Here is a 14829-nt window from a genome sequence, read left to right as displayed (position 1 = left end):
ATAAACTACTCTTAAAAATCACATATACCAGACCATTCAGATCAAAATTTCTATACATTGTCCCTGGTCATTGCTACACTGTTGGACCTTCCATAAATATAGAAAACAATAGCAGAGACTAGTCGGGGAATAATTTGAACCATAAACTACTCTTAAAAATCACATATGCCAGACCATTCAGATCAAAGTTTCTATACATTGTCCCTGGGTTCAAAGCAAACTCACATTCATGAACACACTACTAATCCATTCAATATTAGGCGAAAAAGAATGGCACCACCTTTTTATAAGTGGAAATGGCTACCTACTACAGCTGCCCGATTTTATTGTCCAACCAAAAGAAGATACAAAATGAATTAAATCATAAAAGCATCATGTCTACACCCAAAATCATAAGGCTTAGACATTCTGTGCAATATTTTATGTAATTAAGGCTTCCAAATACTCATCAACATAAGCAAGGCATGGCCAGTGATCTGTTCGTATGTGAACCTGAGTAGACCAATCTGCCACATCAATTTTAAAAAGAATGTGGAAACGAGGGGGTAAGAATATCAGCACACACAAGCTGCCAATGTTCTCGCTTACAGATTCACGAAAATCTTCAGCTCTCTGTGCATGGTAGTCATAGAGTTGGTTGGAAATTTCATCAGGTTGAAGGTGATCATATGCAATAGCTAAATACCTTGGACGACGTTTTTCATGCTCTGAGTCCTCTTCCCATATAACATCTTTGAACATACCACTGTCCTGTAGTATTGATACTAATGGACCGCCATTAGCACTGACTACATATGGTGCCAAATGGCGCTCCAATGCATCAATAACTTTGTTTGCTCGTGACTCTAACAGTTTTACAGATTCTGTACCGACAAGTGAAATCTGCAATTTTCCACCACTCAAGGCAAATGTGTCTTTATGATGCATTTCTGTTCTATTGAATGCTTCCCATAAAGCATTAAAAAGGTTTAAATTATAGGCAGGTAAATCCGAAGATGAGACATTATGGGGAACAAGAGCCTTAGTAAATAAATCCTCGATACCAACATGAATACTGTCTAGCTGCCCAATAATATGTTTACCATTTTCATCACTTGTGGTAATGAACGCATCAATTATTGTGGGAACAGGCTGCTTGGGCTCTAGCTCCAAAACAATAGACTCTCTGAATGCATCTTCATTAACCTGTTCTGATGCTATACTGATCCCATCTGTGTCAGAATGTAGATTTCCCTTGGCTTCTAGTTGTGGAATATTATGATTTGTATCGATTCCTTTTGCATCATCTACATGCAGTAGTGATTCCACAACAATTTGCGCATCTTCATTTATTAGTCCTACTGTGGATGGGTTATTTACAATCTGCAACTGCCTGAGAGAACTTTCTTCTCCTGCAATAACTTCAGTACTATCACTTGAAGGCACACTCATGAGGAATGGTATGTGAACAGATGGAATAGGACCATATGGTCCTGTTGTTAGAAAAGACAAAACAACAGCATATAACGCCGGCCATGATTCTGATTCAAAACCTGGGCCTGATAGCATCGAACTTGGAGAGTTGTCTTCTGCATGTGAAGTCTGCACATCAGCTTTAAATTTTATGAAGCATTGTATTTTGACTTTCAATCCAGATTCATTAACGTAGTCAGGGATCAAGGCAAAGTATTGGTGCAAGATTTTTTTTTCATCAGAAATCCCTTCCTGTTTGTTGGTTACATCTTCATTCTGAACTTCATCATCTACATTGGGTAACAAATCTTCATTTTCATGCACCTGCACTAAGTTTTCTGGTTCTTTTGATGTGGTATCTATACTACGATCAGTTTCTTGCCCAACGCTTTCAAAGAAGTCATGTGGTACCAAGGACCAAGACTCCCCAACAAGAAGTGATGTGGCTCTAGTGAGTTTAACGTAGGAAGCCACTGCTACTGACTGCTTATATCCAGGAGATAGTGGTCTTGTCTGCAAAAGAGATGAAACCTGTGAGAATTGTGGGTCTTCATTCCCTTCGTCTCCATACTTTAAAATGGTTCTCAATTTCATTCCAGGAATGCTGATTAGCATCCGCAAATATATTCTGTACAGAAAAACAGATAGAAGGAAAAATGGATTATATTAAATCTCAACAAAATGCCAGATCAGTTTATGAAACAAAACATGTATTGGATGCATCACAAATTGAAGATTCCTACTGAATTTCTTAAAAATATATCCTCTAGTTCAACATCAGATGTTGCTCATGCAGCCTATGCTAATTATGCATAAAAGTGTTATATAATAGCGATGAACCTTGGTTCGGCTCAAAACGAACTGAACCATTAAGCCTGGTTTAATGGTTTATGAGTTTGAATATAATTAAACAGTTTGATTTGGTTTGAATTATCATTTAACGGTTTGGTTCTAGAACTCGAGTTTGACTAACGTTTTTTTACTTTTTTGACTAATTTTTATTATTTCCAAAATGGTTTAGTAGTTTAATTAATTTAATGATTAATTAGTGGTTTTTTTGTTTAATAATTTTATTAATTTACCTTGAATTCTATTTTATTTAACGGTTTCTTTGTTTAATTGTTAAATGAATTTATTTAAATGGTTTCGTTCATGTTTGTGATTAAATGGTTCAGTTTGATTTCAACATTTTCTTGAATATGGTTTTCAACTTTCCCTTAAAGATTTGGTTTAATTGCTTGGGTCTAAACAGTTTGGTTTCAAAGCCAAGAAACTGAACCAGGCTCATACCTATCGAGACTCATTTAGCCTATATGTTTCCTACTATCAAGACCTAATCCTTCAATTGAAAGGACTATTGAATTTCATAGAGTCTGAAGATTCGTTTGCAGTCTTAGTACAATATTTTGAAGGGAGGTAAGAGCAAATCAAGGCACCACTAAATCACATATAGAGAAAGAAAGAAAGAAATATTAGCGTCTTTTAAGAGGCCAAAATGGCCTATAAGACCAAATAAGAGATTACATCTTAAGTGTTGTCTCGTCTTTGAGAACAAATCAAAATAAAATAAATATTACATAGTAAATATAAAAATAAATAAGATAAAAAGAAAAGAAACAAGGGAATCTGGTTTTTGGCACATGTGAGATTCTCAAGTTTGGTATATTGTAGCTTGTCTTCAAAAGATCTCTAGCATAGGTCAATCCAAAATGGAAATGTCTACAAAGCGAGGGAAGCACCTACGATGGCGGGAGATAATGGCTTTTATCTGTCAATGACAAGGGTGTCGAGGTCGTGGTCCATGGGGCCGGAGCCTACGTGCACGGCAAATTGCCATTGCCTGATCAATTGTAACCCCTTTGTTATGCCCTGGTCTGGAGCCCATTTGTGTATCCCGTGATTGACTTGTAGCATTAGTAGGAGTGATGGGGCTAAAGAATGTTGTGATTGTTCTTTGTTGTGGTTTTATTCTTCAACAACTTTTCCCGATGTCTCTTGAGCTCTAGCAAGAAAAGTCCCAAGCATCGTTGGTCCTCATATTCCATTACCTTGCGTAGTGGGCCAAAGCCTTGTTTAAAGACAAGAGAATTAGCATTAGAATTTTTATCGTCCATAAAGAGGCCAATTTTGACCTAGGGGACCAGAGTATACATGTGTTCTTGATATGTGTCTCCTTCCTAGGAAGAGGTATTCATACATTGAAGCACAAAGTCTCTATGTGTGAATAAAGCATACACATATGAGCTCAACCTAGGTGGTGTATTAAGCATGGCACTTAAGTTATCACTCCCTCTTAGTATATCAGTATATCTTGAACGAATTGTACTTATGTAGAGCATGTGAAGAGCAAGTGACATTCATCCTCTACGATGCCTTCATTGCATACTGTACATGTCTTCAAATTCGTTACATTTTGATAACATGATGCAACTTCAATACCTAACTTGTGAGATCAAGTGCAAAGTAGGGTAAGGGCTCTACAAGCATTACTACTCATATTGGTAATGAGATAAGATTGAATGCGATCAATAGGCATTCCTGCTTTATATTGAGACCAACATTCAAGGTTGACATTTGCAATGTTGTATTCTAGCTTTATCCTCTCAGCATCTTCCCACTTCATCCTTAATGATTCCACCAACCTTTCCTTAATCATTACATAATGCATACCATCGCCCGAAAGCTCCAAAAGATCACCCACACCCCATCTTCTAAACCATTTCCTTATGTCAACAACCCAACTGGATACGAGAATCTTATTCTTATGATTCTTTTGTAGCTTACATCCAACAATCCAAGCAAGATGTGATAATCGATGATTCAACATATTCTTGACTTTTGTAATGTATTTATATACTCTTTGGAGTGCCAATATTTCTATGGGTCAAAGACCTGTTTCCAAGAGCATAACATGGTAAGAGGTAGTGCATTTAACTCCTAATTGCCTCCTTAAAAGCCTCTTTTGAATTTTCTCAATCTCATTCCATGCATTAAGAGAGATGGTGCCACCATATACTCGGTAAATATAAAAGTAAATATAAAAGTAAATAAGATAAAAACAGATGAGGGAATCTGGTTTTCAGCATATGTGAGATTCTCAAGTTAGATATATTGTAACTTTTGACTTCGAAAGATCTCTAGCATAGGTTGATCCAGAATGGAGAGGTCTCCAAATCGAGGTTAGCACCTGCGATGGCGAGAGAGAGAGAGAGAGAGAGAGAGAGAGAGAGAGAGAGAGAGAGAGAGAGAGAACTGCAAAGGTAGAGGTAGAGGTCGAGATAAAGAGATGTAGTCTTTACTTTTTGGGTGTCTCACCCTTGTGTTTATATATATATATATATATGAATGTCAAAGTGTGCTAAGGGGGTGTTCACACCAATGCACTAGTAAAGCCACGACGACCCTTTATTCACAACCTCCCACCTAGAGGCAATGTGCCTCAAGAGGGTAAAGGATCAACTAAGTCCACGTATTGACAAAGCTGAAATACATATATCTATCCAACTCCCAACATTTGTAAGCAATGAGTAAATCTCTCTGCTGGAAGACCATGCATGAGAAGATCCACAAGATTATCATCTGTATGCAATTTGACAAGCTCAATACTCTTGCTGTCAAGTACACCTCTGATGAAGTGATCCTTTACCTATATGTGCTTCATCTTTGCGTGAAAGAAAGGATTCCATGCTACCATGATATCACTCTGACTATCACAAAGAAGAAAAGATAACTTTGTAATGCCAAGATCTCCCACCTGATGTGAAACCAATAAAGCCTCCTTGCATGCCTCAATGGCAGCCACATACTCTGCCTCTGTGGTAGACAATACAACACACTTCTGTAGCCTGAAGATCCAAGAAACTGCTCCTCTTGTGAGAGTAAACACATACCCAGAATTGGACTTTCTGCAATCTGAATGACCAGCATAGTTTGCATCAGAAAAGCCAATGACAGATACCTTCTGGTTTCCAAAGCAGAAGCATAAATCCTGTGTTCATTGGCCCAACATTAGTGACCCCCCTCGTGCTCGAAACAAGCAGATTCTGAGAGTGAAGAAGAAGAGATGCTGACGACCATTATGGGTGGAGAACCAGCAGAGAGTCTGCCCGCACTCCAGCTGACTGGACCTGAGGTGTCCTCCAGCAATCAAAGTCTTGCACAAACCTCTGATGTGGTGTCACCTTGGTGCTACAACCGTAGAAAGAAAAAAAAGGGCAAGAAGCCAAGGACATGACATCCGGTGAAGACTCAGATCATTCACCCCGATCGGTCGACAGCAAGAATGAAATGAAGAAGGCCCCGGAGGTGACCAAAGGAAAACTCCGTCAATTAAACCGACAAAAAAACCCGATTGTTAGGTTCGGGTACAATGAGTGCATGGCCCACCACTATGCATTCATGATGAAGGTCGCGGCAGAACAAGAACCCGAGACTTACAAAGAAGCTGCCCAAGATCCCCGGTGTATCGAGGCAATGAGGGAGGAGGTGCGCACATTGTTTGACAACGATACTTGGGATTTAGTCCCATCCTCTGAAATCAAGAAAAAGCCAATTGGTTGCCGCTGGGTGTTCAAGATAAAGCATAATACGGATGGCACGGTCAATTGGTTCAAGGCTCGGCTAGTCGCCAAAGGGTATACTCAAACCCATGGCATAGACTATGAGGAAACATTTGCCCCGGTGGCAAAAATGCCCACCGTGAGGACGGTAATTGCACTCGCAGCAGCGAAAGGGTGGCACTTGCATCAATGGATGTGAAGAACGCATTCCTCCAAGGTGAGCTCGAGGACATTGTTGGGAATAAAGGGCCATCGTGCTTTTTATTAGTGCATGAGTGTGAACGCACTCGTAGCACACTTTTGCCTTGTATATACATAATATCTAAAAACCAAAAAAAGAGGTACACTCTTTGTACCCAAGACAACGTGCATCTCTCTCTCTCCCTCTCTGTTTTTACCTAATCCTCGTGCTGCCTTTAGAAGTTTACATGATGCAACCACCTGGCTTTGAATCGAGCAAACATCCACATGCAATTTGCCGATTGAAGAAGCCGCTATATGGACTGAAGCAAGCCCCAAAAGCATGGCATTCAAAGATCACATCATATCTTCACGACATTGGCTTCCGAATGTCAAAATCTGATAAGTTGTTGTATATCCGGAACAATCCCAAAATCCCCGTCTTCTTAATCTCGTATGTCGATGACCTTGTCATCGATGGAGAAAGCCTCACCGAGACACAAAAGATTAAAAAGCTGCTTTTAGAGAAGTTTGAGATGAAGGATCTGAATGACTTACATTATTTTCTCGGCATCGAGGTCATTCAAACTCCAGAAGGGTTCCTACTCTCACAACGACACTATGTGTTGAACTTGCTCTACAAGTTCGGAATGACCGAGTGTAAGTCCATCTCGACACCCCTTGATTGAAATATGAAGCTAATTGCAGATTCTGGAAAATTCTGCGAGCCGACATAGTATCGCCAAATAATTGGGAGTCTTATCTACTTAACTATCAGCCAACCAGACCTCAGCTATCCGATTGGGCTTCTTAGCCAGTTCATGGAAACCCCCCGCGAAACTCACATGGATTGTGCTAAACGAGTGTTACGTTATATTAGTGGAACACTTGATTATGGTATCTTCTATAAGCGTGGAGTACCACTTTGACTCAAAGGCTTCATGGATGCCGATTGGGCGGGCAATGCATCTGATAGACGATCCACTTCAGGATTTATGTTTTCACTCGGTAGTGGAGCAATCTCTTGAAGTAGCAAGAAACAACCAACAGTCGCTCTATATAGCACTGACGCGGAGTATAGGGCCACAACTGTAGCTACTTGCGAAGCTATATGGCTTAAAAGATTGCTGAAAGACTTCAGCGAATTGGTGAACAAGCCAATATTGATCCGTTGCAATAATCTCAGCAGCATCCAGCTCGCAAAGAATCCGGTGTTTCACGCCTGGACTAAGCACATCGAGGTGCACTATCATTACATCCGTGAGCGCATAATGGCCGGCGACATTGACCTCCAATACGTTGGCACCAACAGGCAGGTGGCTGATATTTTCACTAAGCACTAGGCTCGACAAGCTACGGCAATTCTCAATGGATCTAGGCCTTAGACCACTCGATATGCTGAGCTTGGGGGAGTGTACAAGTACAAAGACGAAGGAAAACATGGAGAATCAGCACCATACAAGAGGAAGAGTGAGACCGGCATCGGCAAAGTAAGGCCAGCACATCTAATCCGACTTGACCCGGCAAGTTAGAGGACGACTTTCCAAAGCTAGGAATTTTTGAAGTTAGAGATAAACCCGACCCTGTAGGCACCCTTGACAAGCTCGAAATTTTGGATCGGCAAGATCGACATTGCTCGATCAAGATCGAGTACATAGGAACCATGGGAAAACCACGGTCTAGTAGTCCGACCAACTGTAGTCGGGTCTTCAACTACACCAAGACAACCACGCTTAAGAGGACACACAATTGACCTTGAGGGGGCGTGTTGAGAATCAAGCTCAACTTGTGTGAACGTGTGCTTATGAAGAAAAGGACGATGTGTGAAAAAGTGTGTGAGCACACTTTATTGTACTCCGTGTAGTTGTCGAGTGTTAATGTGGTCAAAGAATATTAGATATTCTTATGACAAAATCGTACTCAAGTGGATATCTTGGTTAGATTCCACCAACACATTTAATATGGCAGTCCCTTGAGGACTTGTATATAAAACCCCATTTGGCCATTCTATTTTGTTGATGAGGTTTAGTTAATTAATATAGCTCTCTTAAGCGCATAAGCTACCATCCCCCTACTATGTGTTTTCTTATTTTCTAGTTATTCTCTCTAAGTCCTTCTCTTGTTCTCAAAGACAAGAAAACACTCAAGATGTAATCTCTTATTTGGTCTTATAGGCCATTTTGGCCTCTTAAAAGACGTTAATATATCTTTCTTTTTTTCTTCTTTCTTGCTTATATACTCACTCTCTCTCACACACACTACACTTCTGAATACTCAACTATACTAGAGTTAGCTTCTTTACAAAACTCATGACATGCTCCAACTTACTTCTGATCATATCAAGAATAGTGTGGATTTTATCTTGTACTCCATTATAGAGATCTGAAGTCCTTGGTGCTTGCACAAACTGGAAAACTTTTTGTGATATTTAGGGATGGAAAACGTTGAATGCATAAAAATGAACCTGAGAAAATAGCTCCAAGTGTACCTATTATCATAGTCATTGCTAACAATTGCAGGAATCTAGCTAATGGGAAATATGGCCATGGATTCATAAAGTTTATGGACAAGAGTATTGGAAGGTTTGTTGATGGATTTATTCAAAACAAAAGTTTTACGTGAAAACAGATATTGGAATGTTTGCTAGTGGGTTCCTTCAAAACAAAAAACACTGGAAGGTTTATCAGTACATCCTTCAAAAATGAGGCTTTGTGCATCGGAGATCATGTTTGTAAATACGTTGATCAAAATCTAGCAGCTCATACGATTTTCTATGTATCCATTTCAAAGGATACCCAATAAGAGGCCTATAGAAATCGATTAATGGTGACCTGCATAAAGATTCATATGTCCAATATATTTCCTTTATATCAAGCAAGCTGTAGATATCAAAGTCATTTAATTGTGTTATCAGACCAAAAATTGTTTATTTCTATTTAACGTTCATGAAACTTCTGATCACAGAAACATGAACTTACATCATCAATTTGTTATTGAACAAGGAAAAATTCTATCCACACGAACAGAATCCTTTTTTTCTTATTGCACTATGTCATACAAGCATAGAACACACAGGGAGATGTGTTAACTGCAAGGAGGATGAGAAGCATCCTCTCTGTCTACAGATAGACAGAAGACGAGATGTTGACAGATGCAAATAAAAGTCATATATGAATGATTCAACAGATTCATTACCTGGCAGTATCCTGAACTTCAACATCTGGGAAGTAAACCACAAGGAATGCAAGCAGAGTACTCAGCGAATGAAAGGCCCTCGAGCTGTAATGATGAACCATAATGGTTCTACAGATAAGCAATACTTGGCTTCCTCGAATCCATAAACCAGAAGCAGTGGTCTCACTAGCTATAACTTGATTCCTCGAGTATGCAATCAGAAGATCAACTATAGCTCCAGGTGGTATGCGGCCATTTTCAGCAATCCGCTCTAATATCAGAAAATAAGCAGGTAAGTGTTTGTCGGGTGCAAGCTGCCTTAATAAATCTGCATTGAAAACCTGAAGCAAATGTTCTCCTAAAACTGAATGTTCTTCACATAAGAGGAGCTTGTCCACAAGCATTAGCAAGCATGGTACAAGCCTTCGAAACTGCAATGCAAGTGAGACAAGCCATGCCTGCATCACCATAATAATGACCATGCAGAAACACATTCACTTTAGAGTAATAGTCATAACGAAATCATTCAGTGTAGAAAGATGGCACATTAATGTAAGGTTTATATTACCTCTAATGTTTTGAATAAGGTTGCGTTAAAATTCTCGTTGTTACTTGGTGATTCCGGGAAAAACTGCCTCCCATCTACAGTTAAAAAACGGTGAAACATCCGAAACATAAGACGGGTCTCAGAACTCCATGAAGGGAGCCATCGAAATGCAGAAAGACAAACAGTTCCATCCTTAAAGAGTTTGCTTGCTGCTGCTTCTTTCTCTAGAGAGGAATCTGTCATGTTATTTGGGGTTTTACTCTCACTCCATACATTGGCAAATTGCAAGCAAGCCGAACTGTGAGCCAAACTATCCAACTTCAGTGCCTTCAATGAAAGGGGGTCATATATTAGTGGATACAAGCTCTTTGTCATTGAAGCCAAGTGTGATCTTTTGTCTTTCTTGAGAAGAAGACTATCTAATCCAAGCAACCAATGAACAGCTAGCATCCGAACTACAAGAGGCTGTTGAGGATCATTACAAAGAAGAATGAATCGTCTAAAAATTGCCTCTTCTTCACCTTCAAAAGAATCCATAAAGTGGAAGTAGATCATCAATATGGCATGGCAAAGAAGAGGACTGTAAGTATACATGAAATTGTATAGCTGCACCTTCAAGATGGACCCCTGAAGTTCCAACGCAGCTGCTATGTCAATTAAGCTTGAGACAAACTCCAGCATCCCACTAGAAGTGAGAAGTTGAGGCCGATCGAGAAATGAGCCTACCACTCTCTTGAATTCCTTCAAGATGGACGAAGACAGTTCCCTTGAAGGAATAGAGAGAGCTTCTTCACCTGTCTCAGATGACACAAGAAATGATGGTACGATAAAAGGAATTAACGGAGATGATGTTGACAGAAATGAGCTCGGTCCTCCTGATCGAGATCCCGGCAAGGCAGTGTACATGTACAACGCGAGATTCCTAAGAATGGTAGTGAGAAGAAGAGTGTAACTCTGAGCCACATGTGTTCTCTCACTCAAAAAAAGAAAATTAATGTGACCAGCACACGTATGGAGGAGGCAAGGATAAGCTTTCTCAAGCTCGCGTAGACATTCACTAGCAGTGCCACGAGCTTGCCGATCTAAACCATAATTAGGTCTATTGATGACACCTAGAAGAATCTCAACAAGCATTTGAAGCTCATGAAGAGCTCTGTGTAAACTATCCAAAGTTATCAAAGCAACAGTGGCAGTAATCATCATTTGTTCTTTAAGAAGGCTGGAAACACTAGTCAAGCCATCTGATGAAGCATCAAGAACTGTACGTAGAGCCTCCACTACACTGCCTAGGCCTTCTTCAGTGTCATCCTCACCGATGAGAATTTCTATGTTTTCTTCAATGAATTCAAGTAGCTGAAGTTTTAAAGGGTAGTCTTTCTTTGCAATAATGTATAGGGCTTGCTCTAGAATGGCGAGGCCGGAGTATTGAGAGAGCCACTTGCTACGATTCTGGATTTTGAAATCAGCAAAGATAAGCTCCCAATCTAGCAAAGAGAGCTGAAGACCCCCTACCGTTCTGTCCATGCCTTCTAAGTTTCTGATACCTTTTCTTGATGTAACTTCTTCTACGCCTATTTTTTATCAAACTAATTCTGATATGTTTTTTTATCGAACTGATTCTGACATAATTTTCTTATCGAAATGTTAATGATATCTTTTTTATGAAACTGCTAATGATAACTTTTTCTGATCAAACTGCTGATGATACCTTTTCCTGATCAAACTGCTAATGATACCTTTACCTGATCAAACTGCAAATAATACCTTTTCCAGTTCAACCTGCTAATGAAATTCTTTCCTGATCAAACAAATTATGAATCATTTTCTTACTAATCTTCATCTGACTGAATGCTTCTGTCATCTTATCTTGATCAAACTGTTTCTGGTATCTTTTTATGTCAAAACTGTTTTCAAACACTTTCTATCAAATTGTTTCCAATCCCTTTATTAAATCAACAGAAGGCCCCAAGAAATAGCATGGTGATACCTTTACGATTTCTGATTTCAGAGATCTGTCTCAATAGTCTTTGATCAACAGAGATGACTAAAGGTTGGAGGAAACAATCATTTGGAGGACCCCTTCAATAAGAACATGCAAAATCAGAGAAACAAGTTTGGAAGCTTTGTAAATCTCTTCCTAAAAAGAATCTCAAAAATTGATCATCTTCGAAGTTTTTCCGAGATAAACTTGAAAATAAGCCCTTTGGGGTTCCCTTCCATAAAAACAAGACTTGACAATGATCTTTCCAGAGTTTTCTTTTCAAAATGAGTCTTAAAAATCGATCCTTTTGGACACCTCTTCCTAAAACAAGTCTTCAAAATGATCCTTTTGGAGGTCTCTTCCTTAACAAGTCTTGAAAATGATCCCTTTGGAAGTCTCTTTGTAAAGAACAAATCTTGATGATGATCCTCTTAGAAATCTTTTACTAAAAAGAGTCTTGAAATTTGTTCATTGTCTTGAAGATGGTTTTTTTGGAAATTTCTTCCTAAAATGAGACTTGAAATGATCCTTTTGGAAGTCTCTAAAGATACTTGAAATTTGATCCTTTCGACAATCTCTTCCTTTTACCCTTTAGGAAGACTCTTCTTAAAACGAGTCATGAAAACTAATCCTTACGAAGACTCTTCCGGAAACAAGCCTTGAAATTTGATCCTTTTGGAATTCTCTCCTTACATCAAGTCTTGAAATTCGATCCTTTTGGAAGAAAACTGAAAGTTTACATGGTTAACTCCATAACCTTCTAGCCGCTGTTGAAACCTTTCTTGATCGAAACAGATATCTAGAGAACGGTACATGTCGCAAGAATTCCTTATGCTTGATCAATCTGTTCCATTCACCAGATGTTTTGAAATAGAGAGTGCCTTACCTGTGCTGTGTCTTCTTTCTGTGATTCCAAGTCTCATATATAACCCTATGTATTTCAAAACAGGTCTTGAAATTTTCCTATTTTACATCACGAGAGCCATCCATGCTTTCTGGTAGGCAGGGAAGCCTTATCATTATCGTCATCGTCATCGTTGTGATTTCTGATTCCTACGAGATCTGAATCAACGGACATAGCAAATGGCACCTCCCAGGAAAGCGAGAAACAAGGAAGGGGTAATGGCTTACCTTCGCTGCGCGATCGTGGCACGCACTCATTTCTTCCCACAACAATCGCTCTGCTCTGCAGACACCACCACATCGCTGGTGCATTCATTTTAATTTAGCTCCACTTACAGCACTACCATACCCCCCCCCCCCCCCCCCCTTCCCAAAACCATTCCTCCAAACATATGTTAATGTCTTGTCCGACATTCGGTCCGATTCATTCTATAAGAAAATAGAGCAGCACGAGGCCATGGGAGCTTGTCTTTCCGGTGATTTCATTGTTACGTATGTCTCTCGTATGGACCTAGATTATCATCATATTGCACCTCGGTGTTGAAGTATCGTGTTGTTGATGCTACCAATCACTTGGCGTTTACTTGGAGCCGATAGATCAATCGCGTAATATATATGAGCTGCCAAGTAGCTAATCGTGGATTGTTGACATGCGCAATGATTGAACTTGTTCAAGATTGGGCTAATTTTTGTTGTTGATATGGTCTTGGTTTATTCATACAAGCTACGTTGTTTGACAATGGTATCGGTTCATTGCAAAATTATAGGGGCAAGTTGCTTCATGTTGTTGCATGATTCATTATGAAAACATGCTCTTCTTCTTCTCATGATGTAATGGAACCTAAGAGACATGCATGTAGCTAGTCATCTATTTATAAACATAATGTTCAAGCCCTTTACATATATTACATGAGTGATCTACCATTCACTCTTATTTAGTAAGATTGGTAGTGTGGTGCTTGATGTAAATATGGCACATTATCGCGAAAATGTGTGTGAGTGAGCTACTCCAGCAGGACCACAAAGGGTCTTGGACTAGGTAGAACACAATGGCTAAGAGGGTGTGGATGATGGGAGGCTTGTATGCTCGTAGGTGTCGAAGGGTCTCTAGAGTCAAATGACCCTCATACTCAATAGATCACTAGAGTCGAACAAAGCGCAGAGTCGAAGGGAGGCCGGAGTCGAAGGGAGCCTAGAGTCAAATGTATATTGTCCATAACTTCTAGTCATGGTAACTCACATGCTCTTATCTTCTTAATTGCTTTTGCACAACATGTGACTTTGAAGCCTAATGTCCAAGGACATTTGGTTGTTCATTGGTTTTATGCTTCAATGAGGGAGAGGTTGAGACATAATTGACTTGGTCACATTGATCTCCAAAGGTTGTATAAATTACAATTGAAAGGAGTTGTCATAGGCACCTCACCTTTCAAATAGATGCAAATAAATGGGGGTTTGAAGTTGGCCAACCATGAAAACAACATTCCCATCCTTTTTCCAAATAAAACACACTTTAGTAGTAGAGTCTTAGATTTCATTCACTTGAACGTGTAGGGACCCACACAAATTGCAATATTTTGTGGATTTCAATACCATGTTACTCTCAGTGACAATTAGTCTCATCGCACATGGGTCTATCCATGTGGGAAAAGAGAAAAATGTTCGCACACATCCAAATTTCAAGTGTCTTCTCAAGAATGTGACATGCTAGAAAGTCTAGTATCTTTGGCTTGACAACATGGAGAACATGTATCCACAGAATTTGCAGCATTCCTTGAATGAGTAGGAATCCTTCACCCATTCATTTGTCGATAGATACCGCAACAAAATGATGTAACGGAAGGAAAAAACCACTATATCATAGATGTGGTTTATGCCATGTGTCACGGGCTAAAGCACGTGAATTTGATTGTAGATGAGAAGAACAAGACCTACAAATTTACCACTAAAAATATTTGACAACATTGAGATCTTCATTACGTATAGTACTCTTAGTCTTATGCATGTTTACCATCTAGCTCCCATGAATGCTT

At 39.5% G+C, this 14829-nt stretch overlaps 1 protein-coding gene across 1 annotated transcript; it reads right to left on the bottom strand.

Annotated features, from left to right (window-relative positions):
- Positions 1–226: 226 nt before the first annotated feature.
- LOC147867026 (AP-5 complex subunit beta-like protein) lies at positions 227–13053 on the bottom strand. The gene is made up of 4 exons (XM_087339843.1): positions 13025–13053; positions 9934–11991; positions 9387–9823; positions 227–2080 (listed from the first exon to the last, which is right to left on the bottom strand). Exons 2-4 carry the CDS (start codon positions 11434–11436, stop codon positions 421–423), a joined length of 3600 nt encoding a protein of 1199 aa, XP_087195969.1. The 5' UTR covers positions 11437–11991; positions 13025–13053; the 3' UTR covers positions 227–420.
- Positions 13054–14829: the final 1776 nt, after the last annotated feature.

Source organism: Azolla caroliniana, unplaced genomic scaffold, assembly GCF_043228905.1.
Source record: "Azolla caroliniana isolate FFs.n. ecotype wild unplaced genomic scaffold, voAzoCaro1.0.p SCAF_2, whole genome shotgun sequence".
NCBI classification, from domain to species: Eukaryota; Viridiplantae; Streptophyta; class Polypodiopsida; order Salviniales; family Salviniaceae; genus Azolla; species Azolla caroliniana.
The sequence above is the reverse complement of the archived record's forward strand: the minus strand, read 5'-3'. Positions and strand labels throughout refer to the sequence as shown.

Excerpts from the sequence above, each read along its gene's own strand:
- LOC147867026 (XM_087339843.1), bottom strand. The coding sequence starts at position 11,436 with ATGGACAGAACGGTAGGGGGTCTTCAGCTCTCTTTGCTAGATTGGGAG. Across the intron at positions 9,824-9,933 it reads CCTTATTCAAAACATTAGAG|GCATGGCTTGTCTCACTTGC; the intron begins GTAATATAAACC and ends ATGGTGATGCAG. Across the intron at positions 2,081-9,386 it reads GAAGTTCAGGATACTGCCAG|AATATATTTGCGGATGCTAA; the intron begins GTAATGAATCTG and ends TTTTCTGTACAG.